The sequence below is a fragment of the Elephantulus edwardii genome, unplaced genomic scaffold, assembly GCF_000299155.1.
Source record: "Elephantulus edwardii isolate Elephantulus edwardi_28Jun2011 unplaced genomic scaffold, EleEdw1.0 scaffold00116, whole genome shotgun sequence".
NCBI lineage: Eukaryota > Metazoa > Chordata > Mammalia > Macroscelidea > Macroscelididae > Elephantulus > Elephantulus edwardii.
Window position 1 is genome coordinate 8,772,113 of NW_006399866.1, and position 18,435 is coordinate 8,790,547.

An 18,435-nucleotide genomic window follows, 5' to 3' on the forward strand; every position below is an offset into this window, starting at 1 on the left:
GGATGGGTGTGTCAAAGGCAGTGCGGTTGGCGCAGGATAGAGCAGGGTTTAGGGCTGTTGTGCATAGGGTCACTATGAGTCGGAAACAACTCGACGGCACATAACAACAACAACAACAATTTTTATCATTCCACTTTTTTTAGAGGTATTGGGGGTTTTTTGGTGCTCTTTTTCAATTTGCTGGAGATGTTGCTTTAGAGAGTCAGTGGTCACTTTTTCCTGCCTTTTGATGTTTTTGCTTATTGCTATAAATTGACCTCTTAGTACAGCTTTGGCTATTTCCCAGAGGTTTTGGTAAGTGGTGTTTTCATTGCCATTTGTTTCAAGAAACTTTTTAATTTCATTTTTTATTTCTTCTAGTACCTAGTCATGTTCAAGCAAAATGTTGTTCAGCTTCCAAATGTCTAGGGTTTTTTTTTCTCCTTTATCCACTTGTTATCAGTTTCTAATTTTGTAGCATTGTGGTCTGAGAAGTTCCTTTGTTTTATTCCTGTGTTTTTGAATTTTTTATGCTTGCCTTGTGATCGAAAATGTGATTTACTCTGGAGAACGTTCTGTGCACATTGGAAATGAAGGTATCTGTGCTTTTCTTGTGTGTATTAACCTACAAATATCTATGAGATTGAGTTGTTTTATTGTGTGGTTTAATTCTTGAGTCTCTGTTGAGTTTCTTTCTGGTAGTTCTTTCTTTTCTTGAAAGTGGTGTATTGAAGTCTCCAAGTACTGTAGTAGTGTTGTCTATTTACTTTTTCAGTTTTGTTAATATTTGTTTTATATATTTTGCAGGTCTTTCCTTTGGTGCATAGATATTTATTATTGTTAAGCCCTATTGTCCTATTGACCCTTTTAGCATTATGTAGTGACCTTCTTGTCCTTTGTGATGGTTTTTGCATTAAAATTTATTTTATCAGAAATTAATATCGTTACTCCTGCTTTTTTCTGATTGCCATTTGATTGGTGTTTTTTTCCCCCACCCTTTTATTTTTAGTCTTTCTTTACCTTCATTTTTCAGGTGTGTCTCTTGTAGACAGTGTATTGATGGATTTTGGTTTTTTTAACCAGTCTGCTACTCTTTTTCTCTTCAGTGGTGCATTTAAATCATTCACATTCACTGTGATTGTTGAGACAAGTTGTTTGGTGTGTTTTTGTGTTTTTTTTTTTTCATGTCCTTTTTCTCTTAATTTATTTTTTGTTTATTTGTTTGTTTGGTTTGGTTTGGTTTGGTTTGTTTTTGGTGGAGATGCCGGGAATCGAACCCAGGACCTCATACTTAATTTATTATTAATTTCAATAAAAATGTACAGAGAATTTGGATTTCCATTCATTCATTATTGCACTTTTCTCCCCTCCTAACCCTTCCCCCTGGTACACTACCGTCTTGGAAAAGTAAAAGAAAAATTCTTTCATTGTTTAACAGTCCCTCCCTCCAGGTCCACCCCACTATGCAGCCTTTGCTCTGAACTTCTGTCATGACAAAAATACCTAATAACATATCCCTTTTAAACAGTTTTCTCCTTCATCTGTTTCAATGCAATGTATATTATTGAAACCATCTTTCTCAGTCTCCCACAACCCTGAGGTCAATCCTGCTTTACAACAGTGGCACCATGTAGTATTTTTTTCTTTTGTGACTGAGATACTTCACTCAGCATAATGTCCTCCAAGGGTCACCCATTAAGAATAATATTGCATGAGTTCCTTGTTTTTCAATGCAGCGTAGAATTCTATTGTGTGAATATATCACAGCTTCTCTATCCATTCATTTGTTGAAGGGCACTTAGGTTGTTTCCAACTCCTTGCTATTGTGAACAAAGCCGCAATAATCATGAGTGTGCAGTCGCTGTAGTTTTTAATACTGTTTCTATTAAGTAACTCTTGCTTTTGTACTAACAGGTTTGCTAATTCATTACAAGAGTCACACAGAGCTCATGGAGAATATTTATAATTAAGGAGTTTATGAGGAAAGTAACATGTTACAATTCAGGTCAGAACCACTCAGGATACAATTCCGTGAGGACAACTTCTCAGATGCACTGACAGGCAGGTCATCCTTTGAACATCAGCCTGTAGCTCTGGGCCAGTTTTACAAATCATATCATCTTCTGAGGTAGAGCCAGAACCAGCTCTTAACTGACCCACCAGCCGGTTTCCAGAGGCTGTAAATCTAACAGAAGAGCAGAGCTCTTTTAGTTCTTTCCATTTTATCACCCCACTGCCACCACCACTACTATTACCTCTTTGCCTAGGAGTCTTTAATATTGTCTTCATACTATGTTGTTACAGTTTTTTAAACTATGTCTATGTTGGCCATAATTTTTATCCATTAAATAGTAAAACTTAGCTTTTCTCTTCTTTATCTACCAGGAAACACGAAATTATCCAGAAACATATCCACAACTGCCAAGGGATGAAACAGTGGAAAACCCTCATCTCCAGAAGCACATTTTGGAATTAGCATCTATTCTTGATGTTCGCAGTGTGTTCCTTGAGAATACCATAGATGACTATTGAAACACAATAGCCAGCTGTTGTTGAAACAAGTTTCCGTTTGCCACAGATTTTAAATGGTGCCGTTTTCTAATGTAATGACAGACACATAGTGGTTTTACTTAGTTGTTTTTTTTTTTTTATTTAGAACCACCATTTTAAAAGTAAACTTTAAAAAGTATTCAGACTTTTAGGGTAACTTTTAAAGTGCAATCTTTGAGGTCTTTTAAAAAAATCTAAATTAATCTTGTAATTTTTAAGTTTTGATTTTGAGGTATGGATACTTACCTCCAACATCTACCCTCAGAAAAAGTCACCATGCTCACCCAAGAAGAGTTCAGTCATTTATTTTTGTAAGATGAGGAAAACTCCATCTCTCACACTTGGACCTTAAAAGTCTGGATTTGGTGGGGAGCTCTGGTGGCCTATTGGGGAGCTCTGGTGGCCTAGTGGCAAGAAGCTGCACTGCAATCCCAGAGGAACACGGTTCAAATCCATCAGATGCTCTGCCGGAGAAGGAGGCGCAATATCCTCCTGTACCAGTCAGATCTGATTTGACAGTACACGCACACAAAATTAAAAAAAAACAAAAACAAAAAAAAAAAAAAAAGGAAAAGTCTGGATTTGGAAAAAACATAATTAAGATTAAATTAGCCATCATGGACTATGAAAATCAAGAACAGTGCCCTTCATAATAATATTTCTTTATATTCCAAAGTGGTAAGAGGAAAAATATATGTGATTCTTAGATGGATGATCAAGACAGTTCTTGAAATCACAATTCCTTTTAAATAATGTCAAAATTTAAGAAACTGTATAGTATTGAATTGCATTTAAAAACAATGTGTAATTGAAGCTTGAGATGATAAATATTGTTTTGAGTAGGTGAGTCCTGTATTATCATAAGGTATGTGTGTGTATTTTGCTTTATAGAGTTTGGATGCTGGAGATTAACAAGAACATTATCTTTGAAGAATTTAATTTTAAAAAATGGAACTGTTGGTTTCATAATGCAATATCTGTAATAAGAAATCTAATTTAAACATCAGTTCATGGACTCAAGTTTGAAGACTATCCGAGTTGATGTCCATGGCATTCAGTACAAAATGGTTAATCTTTTTGTCTAGTTCAAATATATGAGGCTTCAAAAGTCAAATATTTAACCTTGAGGTTAACTAGATTGTTTTGAAACCTAAAAGGAAGTTGCTTTTGCATTGACAATTTGAGAATGAGATTTGTTAAGTTTCCCTGTATTTAATAGTTTATATTCATGCACAACTTTTATTATTGTCTTTAAGTAGAACTTAATGTATAATGTAAAGAGTTTTTCTTTTCTTCCCCTTTATCTCCTTCATGTTTTAGCCAGAATTAGCTATGAAGGCTGTTTTCTTCTCTCTTATTTTGATTACTCAACATTGAAGTTCAGAAGTCTATTAGTAAAAAAAAATAGCTTTGTTCCTAATTTTCTATACAAGTTCACATTCTATCTCTGGTAATTCCAGGGAAAATGAGATAATTGCTTTCAGTGCCTCTGTCCTATGCCCCTAGGTAAAATTTTACTATAAAATTTTGAAACTTTTGTTATTAAAATTATTTTTATTTATTTTTAGATTCTGGCAGAGAAAATTATTTGGGTCTAAATTATTCATTTACCTGCTCCATCTTGCTGAATTTTCACCTGCGGTTGTTCTTTGATTGAAAGAGCTATGAGTTTTGTTTTAATTTTGTATTATTTTGTTTATATTTAAGAACAATATTGCAGGAATCATGACAAAAGTCCATGGAGAGAGATTCTCTTTGCTAGTGGATTTTTCTGGGGCAAAATATTTCTTTTCAGATTAAAATTGCTTTTCTTTTCAATAATTTAATAAGCTTCATAGCTCTCCTTGTATAGCAGTGCCATGTAGAGTAATGCACAAAATTGTCTGTCTTAATTACTGCCTTCATGTTTAAATTCCCCTGAAGTTCTGTGACAGTAATGTCCCTAACAGCATGTATTTTCCTTTTCTCTGAACTATAAATAGTATTTATTGCCCTAAGCATTTTCCTCACCAGAACAATGAGGTGGAACACTGATTAGACTGAGATCTATTCCTGGCCTTCCTGGTAGCTAGCTTTTTTTTGCCTTTTGAGAACTGTCTTAATGTCTCTATTCTACAGGAAGGTAACCCAAGATTTCTTCCAATTCTGTGGTTCTATAAATTAAGTCCTTATTTCCAAAAGGTATTGATTTCCCCTTCCACATAAGGAAAACATCTCTCACTGTTTTTAGCAAACACAGCATTATCTGTTCTAGATCATACTTAACTTAGTTATTTCAGAAAGTTTTTCAGTGAGAGACTCCCTGCTTGTTGCAGAAGCTAAATAAGAATTCATAACTAATATTAGATAATGGTATTGCTCCTTGAGGTAATCGTGGTGTAACCCCTTAATAATAGTTGAAAATCTAAAGTTTTCTTGAGTCTGTATTTAGAAACAAACAAAAATGTTCTAGAAAATATATTTTTACTTTCTTAAAAAAAAAAACAACCACCACTATAACATACTCCAGAATTTGTTAGAGGCACTGGGGGGTACAAGCAAAATAGACAAATATTTCCAAATGCTTGGTTTTTGTGAGCTTACATAGTAGTGCAAGGAATGAGAGGTAAACATAGATAAATGAATGTGTTAGAGTGATGAATACTTTTGGGAAAGGTGAAGAGCATGGTGTAAGGGATTTTGGTTTGTATTATGAAAGGGGGAAAAACCCAAAAAACTAATTGCCATTGAAATCAGAACTGAGTCATAGCCAACTTGCCAGTGAGTTTTCAGAAATTATTATTTGCATGAAGAAGAGATTACCTATCTTTCTCCCTCAGAGCAGCTGGTGAATAGAAACCAACCACAATGGGTTGATAATGCAGCTCTATGCATTAAGCCTCCAGAGCCCCCTATTCTAAGAGAGGAAGTATATCAAAGAATGATCAGGATAGGCTCATTGAGAATGTGCCATCTTTTAATGTTTGTTTTGTTTTTTCTTTTTAATGTTTAATTAAAATTTTATACTTACTTAGAATAGAATGACCCTTTTTTACCCAATCCCAACTTCTACATTTTGAAGCACTACTTTAATCAAACAAGAAGAAATGTGAAAGACTAGTCAATGAATGAATTTAAGGTGGCCTTGGCAATGAATTCTAGTTCTTAAATGCACACTATCCCTTTTATTTTTATTTTTTTAAATAACCCCTTCTTTACTTCTCAGAGTTAATGGAAATGAAAATATTGGAAACAAATTACTTAGCAATGGGAAAAGAACATGTCTTTGCTTTTGAATTGCACAAACTACCACTGGAGACTCTGTTACACCCTTTTCTCTCTTTTAATAATCAGTGCAGAACCACATAAGAATCTATTGTTCTATCACAAAATAGAAAGTATAAGATTATAAGAAATCAACTGTATGCAAAATTAAGCAAAGTGGAATTATTTAGTCTCTTATTATCTATCCAGTACCATTCTCAAGCTGGTAAAGCAACCGTTTGTCCTGTTTTACAGATGAGAAAACTGAGACCCAAAAGAGTTGTTAATTTATTTGGTTTATACATAGTGAGAGAACTAACAAAAGCTCCTCCGTCTCCAGCCCAGTCTTTCTGGTACCTCACATTGTACTTTCTATAATGGACAAGAAAGATTTATATAGTATGGTATATAACGTGTCACAGTAGCTTTAAAATATATTCTATGTTAAAGCTACCTAATCAATCAGAGCTAACAAGTTTATGTTCCTTAGTTATTAAACCTCAAAAAAACCCCAAAACCAAACTCATTTTTCTGGAGTCAGTTCTGATTCATGTTTAGCTAGTGTATGTTTTTCTGTGTATTTTCCTCCTAGAAAGTGGTGCTCTTAAAATCTCTCAAAGCACATAGAATTTATTCTACCCTTTCTATTTTACCAGCTTGAAGTGTTTTGAGATTATAGAAGCAGTTATAACTGAAGTTTTCCTGACAAAGGCTCTGAATTTTGTTTTCCGTTTCCATTTATTGCTACTGCCCTTTATTTTCTTCTTGCAATAGAATTTCCTGAAATAGAGTAAGTGATTTTTCTAAATTTAGTTTTTGGAAAAGAGAAAAGCTGCAAAAGTGGTATATGGAGCTTCCTTTGACATGCTTCTCCAAGTGTTAACATCTGGTCTAACCTGTGTGAGTTAGCTACTTTCTGTCTGTGAGAAGGGAATTGGACTCCATTGGAAAATCTGGTACATTTTTGCCTTACCAAGATTTTCTACTTCAATATTAAAAAGAGGACTTCCACAGTCAGATTTTAAAAAAACAAAACAAACAAACAAAAACACCAAAATAAAAATTGATACTTCACAGAGACTTGTAGTTGGTCCAGTCTACAGAGAACATAAGGTGCCATGGTCTGTCATCTTGGCCACTGTCCCTACTATCCCTCGTCTCCTTACCTAGTGAGCAAAATTATTTGATTTGGATATGAATGATATGAGTCTCCTAGTAATAATATTTTGAGTGTATATGTTTCTATGTTTTTTGTTTAGAGAGCATAAAGTGTATTTACGTTGAGGGTTCTTTTGTTAACCTTATTTATTTGAAATTCTTATTTGTAATGGCATGTGTATATTTTTGTGATGCTAAATGCAATCTCTGAGTATAGTTTTTGTGTATATATGTATATGTATATATTTGTAAATATATTGGTATGCAATGATACAGTATGTGTATATTATATACCCATACCCATTGTGGGCTGAATTTATTTAAGTTCTATGAGGACATCATAGTGGCATTGTTCATGCTGCTCTAATTAGGTTGTGGCAGTATCTCATTCATGAGCCTCTATTTTAAGGGGCTTGTGTTTGAGTAAAATGGGCTGATTTGGTGTTGAAATTAGAACATGAAGATCTTAGCTGAAAGCTGGACATTCATAGCTTTAAAGTCATCTCCAAATTTCCATTTAAACTGATTATAAATTTATGTGTAGTTCGTGTTAGAAAATTGAGAAGCCGAAGTACAATGACCTGAGTCACCAGCATATTTTTAAGCTATATTAGTCCCTTTATTTTCATGACCCATAGCTGAGTATTATTTTGCACTCAGTAAATTTATATTAGAATTTATTCAAGGGACTGTGGAAAAAAATTACTTTGATAGCATTTCAAAATGTAAAGGTGTATGGCCTTTAAATGGGGAAAATGTGTTGCCAGTTGCCATTTGAATTCCTAATATTAAATGTTAATTTTGTGACTTTTTTTAATCAGTGTGCCTCACTTTATATGTCTCTCTGAGGCAGAATAAAGAGCATTAGCCAAGGGGATCCTTTACCTCGTGATAATGGAATTTAACATGGAATGAAAACTGAGAGGTTATAGTCTGCAGCAGCTTTGATTAATTTAGTCATTTGTCAGTTTGAAAATAGATTTTTTTCAAATTGGAGTTTCATATAAAAAAGTTATGTGTTCATCTAAGAAAATGCCTCTGGGTGAATAAAATGCCTCCAGTTGTATTGCTGTGTCTCTATGAGACCACTCGTGTTCTACAGTTCAATTCTATATATGTTCGCTCATTAAGTTCTTAATATTAGATGCACACAGTGGCTTGCTATAAAATCAGGGCCCTCAATACTCTACCAGTGATATGATGAGGAAAGGAGGAAGAGAAGAAAAAGAAATAAAAATGGGCAATGACAACTCATGAATCTGTGGAATATGGAAGAGTATCAATGTTCATTTGCTGACTTCACTTATGTTTATTTGCATGAAAGTGTTCAGAAATGCTTAATATACACTTTATTGCATTTATTGCAGAAAGTGGCCTGGCGATTATTTCTGCATTTAAAATGTGACTGCAATGCAATTTTTTACCCCGTTGTTGTCCAGAATATTACATATATCTGATGTGATGTTAAATTTTATTAAAATAGTTAGTTTCAAGAGTGGATTTTACCACCCCCCCAAAAAACCCCTCCCACAGTTAGATTTGCCTCTTCATAATCTTTTTTTAAAAAACACAACTCTTCATAAGACTTTTAAACTACAGTATTAAATTTACAATCAAAATAACATCTACTTAAATAGACATTAAAATTGGGTCAATTATATTTCTGAAAATGTAAAAAGTGTCCGTCATGCCTGGTATTCTGATGTTTAGAACTAAAATTACTGCAATTGAAGAGCAACAGAGTGCATGTTACTTACATTTTCATGAAACTGATTCAGGCTCATTGTGAACATTAATTTGAGGTGTGAAAAGAAGGGATAGAAAATGAAGTAGATAAAATTGGTTCTGTGACTTGACCCCTGGCCCTAACAGTTATAAAGCCAGATACTTTGTAGTCAAGTAAAGTAAGAATTGCTTAGAGGAAATAAAGCCCTTTCTGCCCTTACTAGATTTTCCTGCCCTTTTACACATTTATGTATTTTTACATATTTACTTGTGCTTTGCTTTCCTGTGAATACTGTAACTTTGCCTTTTCCCCCCTTTCTTCTTTTAAAGAATTCATCTTCCCCAAATTAGGATTTCAAAACCTATTACACTAGTTCCCATCTTGACTAACTTATAAACAGACTGAGTTACGCATGTCTGTTTACAGAAACGTAATTAGTGTGGCAATGGAATCAATCCACCATTGAAGGGAAAGAATGGAGGGGGACCTATGCCCTTAACTGGGAAAAGATTACTTTATTAACTTCAGTATAACTAATGTGTTAGTGCCATAGGAATGATGATTTTTTAATCTTGTGTTCTGGGACTGTGAAAAAAATTTTATGCTAAGACTGAGTGTGGAGGGTTTTTTATTTTTTTGGGGTTTTTTTTTTCTTTTAGTATAATACTGACTTTTGAAGGGGGGAAAATCCATTTCTTGGTTGAAAAATAGTGCTTTTAAAATATTAAGTAAGTTCTTTTGTGGTTTTAAAAATTATCAAACTACTCTAAGCAGTGTGGTTTTTAACCTATTTGAACTATAGATTCAGCGTTTATACTAGTTTGAAGTACATTTTTTTTTCCTTTTAGTACATTATATTGATTACATACTCCGGATTTACTTAGTCAAGTCTGAATTTGGTCATTACATAGAGTTGTAAATCAGAGATAATTTTCTGTTCAATAGACAGTTGCAATCTATATTTTGAGACAATCATCTTTTCAGGTGTGACTAATTGTTGAGACATTGATGGCTTCAGGGTTTAGATTGTTTACTTTTATGATAGGCTTAGGAGAGTTGTTATAGACTAAGAGAATATCTCAATGCCTAGTCTTCCTGTAGATCTGAGGTAAACTATATTGGAATTTTGTTTTATCACTAATGTGGTTTTTTTTCCAATCTATTAGGTATGTCCATTATTTCTTATTGAAAATTAAGATTTGTCAACATAATTTGAACCAGAAATTTTCTCAATCTTCATTATGATCACCATTGTAAAAGGTAGAATGATCATGTATAATAATCTCAAATAATTACAAACTTAGAGAAATAACAGTGTATTTTTCAAAATTTTATTCTCAACTCATTTGCATGCTATTACTTTTTTCCAAATTAAACTATGTATTGTGACATATTTAAAATTAACCAGAAATAATTATTTAATAAGAATTTTAGTTACTATTTCCTGAAGAATAGTTTTTGTTTTCACTGTTGATTCTTGATAATTAAAAAGAACTTTTAAAAAAAAACCCTTCTAATAGTTCATTAAAATATTTCAGAAAACTTGATTTCACGGTTTACTAGTTAATCTGGATCAATCCTTTTACCACATAGACAGTATGGCTAGTACTCCAAATATTTCTGTTTAATAAACCTTACCATTCAACAATCTGAGAGTCCTATATTTTGGATGATTCTTCCAGTTTAGGTAGAAAGGTCTTAGATAATAGGAAAGGCAGATACAATGTCCTAACATTTTCATAGTAGAATTTATAAAGAACATATCCAACTAGGTTATCATCATTGTGTAGCAATAGTATAAATAGTGACTTCATTAATTACTGAACTAGATGAAGCAGTTATATGTGGTAGTTTGCACTAAAGAATGTAGTTCCATGCCATATTATTTTCTGAGTCATTTCCATTGTAAAGTTGACAATCTTCTTTATTCAAACCATTACTGAAGATTAAGATTATAAAATAGGAGTTAAATAATTTATGTCTGACCTTTTCCCCCTGAAAATAGTGATGAACTTATTTTTTACATTATGATTAGACAGAATTGCACTTGTTTAAATCATAGCAGAAATTACATTTGGAGGATATAATTACTTGATTTTCTGGTGGTGTGAAATACTTTTTTAAAATACTGTGCTTGTCTGTAACTGAAATGTTAAAATTGTAACACTATAGGGATAGAGTTATATTAGCTCTCCTCCAGACACTGAAGCACAATAATTTTCACATAATAATTCTTATACAAGTGCTACTAATCTGTCATGCAGATAATGAGTAATTTGTTGCCTATCTAGCTATTCACAGCTCACTGTAATCCTTGAGACACTGTCTGGTTGCTCGTTTGTATTAAAATTTGAGTGATGTGAGTTAATACTTTAGAACAAAATCCATCAGTTCAACTCTGTTAGACAGTAAAGCATATGAACTCACTAGTTTTTGTTATGTATTATCAATAGAATACATTTTGAATGGGGTATTTACTACCAATGATTAAGGGGAAAATTATATTGTCAATATCATTTGACCTAAACATTTGTGGTATTGTAAAAGTCTTGTCTGTTGTGCTAAATTGCTTAAGCCATACATACTCTTAAAACAGGGCTCTTTTGTTTCTTTCTAGCAGCCTTTTTCTGCTTTGTCTGTTATGGTTACTATTCCATAGATTTTAGAGATTGAAAAAAATAACTGAAATGTTTTATTTTCTTGAGTTCATCAGATTCAATTCTTGTATGAATGTGATTTCTCATAAAGGATAGCAAGCCTTTCACTACTTCACTAAATGAATTTCTTAGTTAACACTGTGATTCTACAGAGAGAATTCAGTAAGCCCTTATCTTTTAATGTTTTCTTCTGTTGTACAGTGCCAACCAACTTAAGGGCACTTAAATGCTAAAAGATGGATTGTTAAAAATTGTTTTGATGTTTCTTGAATAACATTATAGAATATATATGATTTTTGTTGTCACCGTATTGAAACATTTTGCATTAATAAATGTTCTCTAGGAATGTGATTATATTCATAAGGTGTGAATTCTTGTAAATTAATTTTATATCTTAAATCCACGTATATATGAATTGTATCATCAATATATAAAAATAAACATATTTGCTTAAAGTTTTTGGTAATTCAGTATTTTTAACAAAAAGTGCTAATATGTAATGGTTTGCTTTGTTTAGATACTTCTTTAACCCTTTCATGACCTACAGGACACATAGCAGGCTTATTGGGCAGCCCACTTACTGCATGCCACTGTCATGAAAGGAGCAGTATAATTCTTTGAAAGAAAAGTATGCCATAAACTTTACAGTGTATCATATTAATGATGCATCCTGAAGGTTAAGATTTATCAGTATATTCCTGGGTGTCTGTGCATTATTTGGAAATTACTGTTCTTGTGATATTGTTATGTGCCGTCGAGTCGCTTGCGACTCATAGCAACCATGTGTACAACAGCCCTAAACTCCGCTCTGTCCTGTGCCAATCGCACTGTCTCTGACACTCCCATCCCAATTATCCCAGTCACTGAATCAATCCACCTCATAGAGGGCCTTCCTCTCCTGCGCTGCCCCTCCACCCTCCCAAGCATGATGTCTCTCTCCAAGGACCGGTCTCTCCTCACAACATGTCCAAAGTATGTTAGACGGAGCCTCAGAATCCTTGCCTCCAAGGAGCCACCCGGTTTAACCCTTTCCAGGACAAAGCTGTTTGTTTTCCTAGCAGTCCATGGTATTCTCAATACTCTTCTCCAGCACCACAGCTCAAAGGCATCAATTCTCCTTCTATCCTCCTTGGTCATTGTCCAACTCTCTGATGCATAACAAGTGATTGTGAAGACCATGGCCTGTATCAGACGCACCTTAGTCTCCAGAGAGACACCATTGCTCTTCAGTACTTTGGAGAGGTCCCTAACAGCAGACTTTCCCATGGCAATGCGCCTTTTAATTTCTTGGCTGCTGGTGCCAAGACTCTTGACAACAGAGGGGTAGCCAACCATTAACGCATTTGACACATCCGTGTCAGTGTTCAGCCTCACAGCAACCACAAGTGGTTTGTCCCATTTAAAAAAATCTTTAATATTTTTCATTGAAATTAATAATAATTCCATTAACGTTCCTAGTTTGGGCTTTTCCATAAATGAAAATACGGTACCAATAAAAAAAATACAAAGCAGAAAATAATTGGGTCATAAGTAAACCAAGGTCTTTTTAAGGTGTGTAAATTTGCATCCAATCTATACCCTATTCCTGGTGGTCAGAACTAGGATTAGGTGGGGACAGTGTTTCAGTAGAATAGATGTATGAGGCAAGTACAAAAACCCACCATCAGTCTCTTAAGCCTGTAGGAGAGGAAACTTCCAATAGGGTTTCCAAGGCCAAGATTCTTCCTAGAATCTTTCTAGGGTTGTATATCTTTGCAGCAGATCGCCTCATCTTGCAACAGCTGGCGGTTTCAAATTACCACAGCCTTAGCCACAGGATCAGAGCTCCTTTGGGTATTAAGAACAAGGGTTGTGAGATACTTGGAAGGGGATTGAGGGAAACCGGATGTCATTATTTTGCAGTGCAATGTTAAAGAATATACGTCCCTGGGCTTAGCTTATGTAGTTAGCCCATGATTTTACAACGAAATTAATATGTATCAACGTGCTTCTAAGTGATAAATCAGAATCGACACATAACCCTTCATTGAGATTCCGATGTTGTAAATCACTCCCTCGGAGCCGCTGGTGGATTCAAACTATCTGGTAAAGAGGTTACCGCACAACTCCCTATGGACTTTGCCACTAGAGTTCCCTGAGAAAGAAAGAGCATTGCAATTGTACATTCTGTGTCCAATATAAAAGAAATAACCTACTGGTAACAGGCACTAAAATTAAAACGCTAGTACTAAAGATCTAGTTTTTTCGGAGCGAAAGTTTACTGAGTGAAGAGGAAGGTCAGGCTTTCCTCATCATCTATGACACACTGTCAAAGCGCTTGTGTAAGGTGCAGAGGGCAGACGAATGGAAGCTCGCTCCTCCAAGGCTGTTAGGCTTAAAACAGCGGGTCTCCGGCCAGCACGGACGGTGCTGGCCCAAGTGCAACAAATAGCCCTTTGCCTTTTGCCACGAAACTCCTTCCCACTTTTCTTCCCAGTCCTCCCTCAAAAAAGATGAAGGCGGCCTATTTCGCGATTCAGTCCTTTTTTTGCGGCCGACTGCCCGCTGACGTGGCGAGCCAGTCGAAATAAAGACCAGGCCTCTCCACAGTCTAATCTGTCCGGACCAACCGCCTCCGAGGTCGGCTCTCCTGGTCGCGAAGGCTGCACAGGAGCGCATGCGCGCGCTGCCCGTCCCCCTTTACGCGCAGTCACTTCCGGCGTCCTGTGGAAGTGCCGTTCCGGGTCGCTGCTCGGTTTACTGGCCGGCTGTAGGGGCTGGTGGCTCGGACCAGCGTTCACAAGAAGCTCGTGAGGCGGGGCTCTGCCGGCTGCCCCAAGAGCGGCAGGTGCGCCAGTGGGGGCCCCAGGAAAGTGAAGAGGCTTCTTGTTTACCCAGTGTCTCTGGCCTGTCCCCAGAGCGGCCCGAACGGAGTACTCAAGCTACAGGGCAGGGGGCGGTACTGGGGTGCTGAAAAGAGCTGTAGGGGTGGAGGTGGTTGGAGCTGCTAGTTGTCCTGGCCTGGGGATCTGTAGGGTTTTGGGTTCCTGGCTGCACGACCTTGGAGAAGTTATTCCTCCTCTAATAGGTCTCAGTTTTCCTATCATCGAATGTGAGAGGACCGGCGAGTCTGGAGGGAGGAAAGGAGTGGGATCCCAGCTGCCGCAGATGGCACTAGCCAGGTACCTGACTGTCATCCTGGAAGTTGGGCATCTGTTTTACCCAAGTTTGCCGTCCTTAGCGACTTTTCTCAGAGGCCGTGATTCTCTAGAGTCTGGCCAGGTAAACAGCGTGCGGCTGGCAGAACCAACAAAAGTAAATGCCCTCGGAAACCTTAATCTCATTCCGATTGTTTTACTCAGGGCTCTCTAGGAGAAATGGGATTTAGGAACATAGAATAGTAAGAAATTCTGTTTGTAAGTGGAGAAGCTCTTAAGCAAATAAAAAATACAAAAGAGACTAGGATTGGGGAAAAGAAGGAGAAAGCGTCCACAAATTGCCATGGGAGTGGCAGATTTTCATCTCTTTTTAACCTCCCCTATTTTCTATTCCTCTCCTCCTTCCCCCAGCTGTTAGTTTCATTTTTGAAAGACAATATCCCATATCTTTTGTCTTCATGCAGAACAGAATGCTTTAGCCTCCAAGCTGTTTAAAATCCAGTAGATAAGCCAGGTGAGTAAGTGTTTTATTGATACGGAAGGTAAAGTTTTTTAAAAGTTGCATCAGGTATTAAATGAATGATCTGATAAGGATGGCTGAAGAATTGATGACTTTGTGGTATTGGAGAAGAGCGCTGACTAGCCCATGGATTGCTAAGAAAACAGGTCTCGGGAAAAGTGCAGCCAGTGTGCTCCTTCGAGGCAAGGATGTCAAGGCTTCATCTCACCTATCCTGGGCATGTTCTATTTCCTGGAAAGGGATGAAGACCCCCAACAAGGTAGATTAACACAGGTGTCTCAGCAATGGGGTCCAGTGAATTAGAGATGATGAGGATGGCACAGAATAGGACAGGATTCAGGTTTGTTTTTAGAGGGTTGCTATGAGTCATACTTGACTTGATGGCACCGAACAATTTAGAGTGTAGATATCATTAGTGAAATATGAAAGGTTAAAACTTGAACCAAAAAAAAAAAACCCAAAAAACTTGAACCAAGGTAGTATTGTTTTATCTAATATTGGAAGGAAAAGATGTTTGAATCTAATGATGACTATCCTTTCAGACATTCTCTTAAAAATATTTGGGGTGGTGATTATTGTTATTTGGGGTAGTTTTATCACAGTCAAAAAATAAACCTACATAAAAAAAAGTTTCTTTTTTTTTCTATAATTATATTTTATTAATTTTCATAAACATTTACAGAGATTTTGGGTTTCCATTCATTCATTGTTGCACTATTCTCTCTACCCTCCTCCCAGTTTGTTCTTGTCCAAATGCCACAGTGCTTGTCAAAGCCAGTTCTGATTAATCTTCTTTGTCAGTGTGTCCTTTGCCATTCCCTATCACTCCTCCCTGAGAGAGACTTCTCCCTGAGTCATAAGGAAAAGGGGATGGCGTATTCTCTTAGCTACTTCCTGCTGAAAAGGGACGCTGTGGGTTTCAGGGTGAAGATCTTCTCTCACTACTCTAAAGGGCCCCTTTGGCAGTAGGAAACACATAGACTATTATGGAGATTGATTTTGGAATTTAGATGCACTGTTATTGATTGTGCTTGGCCATACATGTTCATATCCTTGAAGATGTATCATGGGGGTGTTGCAACCTAGAAGACACAAATTTGACTAACAAGTTATAAGTACATGAGTCCAAAAATTATGGAAAAGTAAAAGAAAAGATTCTTTCATTGTTTTACAAACCCTCCCCCAGGTCCCCTCCACCATGTAGCCCTCGCTCTAGTCTCCTGTGATGACAGAAATACCTAGTTATATATCTCTTTTAAACAGTTTTCTCCCTCCTCTGTTTCAGTGCAGTATACATTATTGAACCCATCTTACTCAGTCTCTCCCCAACCCCAAGGACAGTCCCATTCTACAACAGTGGCATCATGTAATATTTGTCCTAAAAAAGGTTTCTTATACCTACATAATATCCCATACAGGGAGCTCTAGTGGCCTAGTGTTAAAAAGCTGTGCTGAGGGGGTGGGGGTGGGGGGGGATTGTGTACCAATGAAGGAGGTTTTCTTTTGCTTTTCAAGGAGAGGAGCAGAAGGGCAGATTGGGGGGGGCGGGGAGAAAAGTGCGACAGTGAATGAATGGAATTCCAAAATCTCTGTAGATGTTCATTGAAATTAAAAAAAAAAAAATTTAAATTTTTTTTAAAAATAAAAAGCTGTGCTGAAATCCTAAAGGTACATGATTCAATTCCACCAGCTGTTCTTTGAAAGAAAGGTGGGCAGATTCCTCCCATGTGATTAACTGCATATGAAAACCTTTTGGAGGGTCAGCTATGGGTCTGACTCAGTGACACAGGACAACACCAAGCTCTAGGTGCCTGTCTTTCCTGCTTTTTTCTAGGTTATTACTCTTTTGAGGTAATAGCTGATTGCATATTATCCTGGAACATAAGGAATTTTTTTTGTCTTCTTTTATATAAAAGGTTATTATGTGTAGCTGAAGCTTACATTTTATGGGGCAATGATTCAAAAGCTTTATGTGAGAATAATGTTTGTCCTGGTTGGTGTTATTAAATGTATCATAATCATATACGATAGGCAATATGTAATTTTAGAGAGTGGTTCTTGGAACTCAGAGTTCTGATTTCAAATACCAACTCTTCCGCTTAGTTGAGAAGTTTTAGGTTTCTTACCTCCCTCTGAATTACTTCATTTATATATGTATATGAGCATATGAGTGCTTTTTAATTGTTTATTAACTGTGTTATTTTCACATAAAGTTACGAAACTTAATTTTGCAACTTGAAAGTTAACAGAGCAACTCTAATGTGAAATCTCTCCAGTGTTTTACTCAGTTTATTTCTTACATTTATTTTATAGAGACCATGTTGCCATAAATCCATTTCCCAGATTTAAATAGGAATGCAGCGTGCTTGGATATTTGGAACTCTTTAGGGTCCTCCCAGTGAATTTTAAGTAAAAAAAGTGCTGTCGTGAGCCAAGAGATAGTCAGGAGTCCAGGGCAGCCACCCAGGAAAAATGTTTGCAAAACTAAAGAAGAAAATTGCAGAAGAGGCTGCTGTTGCTCAGAGGCCAGGAGGTGCTACTCGGATCCCACGGTCAATGAGCAAGGAATCAGTTGCTTCTATGGGGGCTGACTCAGGAGATGACTTTGTAAGTACCTTTTGTATTTTGAGTATTTGGTGCCTTGCCAATACATGTTGTTTAAATACTACTGAGAATCTTTTTAATTTTTCTTTTAAAATGATGTAATTATTTTATAGCTTTTATTGTTTGTAAGTATGCAAGAATCTGCATATCTTAGTTTAAGAGATGCTTTTTTTAAAGTTACTTTTCGAGTCCCTAAGTTCTCTACATTGTCCTTCTGTACATAACGCCTTATGCATTTAATTGCTCAAAATACCTGGCCTGTTTCCTCCACAGTCATTATACTGTAAGACATTTTTGCTTGCTAAGCCCTGGAGTTGTGCTGTGGGAGTAGCCAGAGTGCATTGTTTTACTGGGAAATTTGTCAACGATGTTACTAATGATAGTATCATGTCTCTTTTCTTAGTATCCTTTTGGCTGTAAAGATTTAAAAACTCAAGATAATGCCTTGGTAGAGAAATGTCAGACCAAAGGACTAATGTGTATCTTTAGTGTTTGACAGAATCCTCTTAATAAGCTGGCATTTAAAAAAACTGATGAAATAAATACTTGATAATATATTTGAAAATATGTATAAGTGTGCTGAGGAAAAAGAAAACTATTTAATGTTGCTTATCCTTCAGCTTAGTTTAACATAAGTAGTCCCATTGGACTTACTGTATTTTACTTCAACCTATTTATGACATGAAGTTGTAGTTTGATTCTTTTTAAATTTTTTTTTAGTTAATTTATTTTTATTGCTATATAAATTTCAGCATTTGAAAAGACCACAATTTTTTTCTTTCCTTTCTCCTAGTGGTAGACATTTGTTTACATAGTCAGACAAGTTTTCCTCCTCCTTTCTTATACTGGCTGTAACCTGAG

At 36.0% G+C, this 18,435-nt stretch overlaps 2 protein-coding genes across 2 annotated transcripts in view; both read left to right on the plus strand.

The window, feature by feature from the left end:
• The window catches only part of SCAI (suppressor of cancer cell invasion), a 196,171-nt gene extending 193,639 nt beyond the window's left edge, over positions 1 to 2,532 (plus strand). The window contains exon 18 of the mRNA XM_006892570.1: positions 2,365 to 2,532. Coding sequence (XP_006892632.1) covers positions 2,365 to 2,511 — 147 coding nt within the window. The 3' untranslated portion in view covers positions 2,512 to 2,532. The remainder of the gene's footprint in view (positions 1 to 2,364) is intronic.
• A 14,910-nt stretch (positions 2,533 to 17,442) lies between these two features.
• GOLGA1 (golgin A1) overlaps positions 17,443 to 18,435 on the plus strand; it is a 63,455-nt gene continuing 62,462 nt past the window's right edge. The window contains exon 1 of the mRNA XM_006892571.1: positions 17,443 to 17,577. Within this exon, the coding sequence (XP_006892633.1) occupies positions 17,443 to 17,577 (135 nt within the window). The remainder of the gene's footprint in view (positions 17,578 to 18,435) is intronic.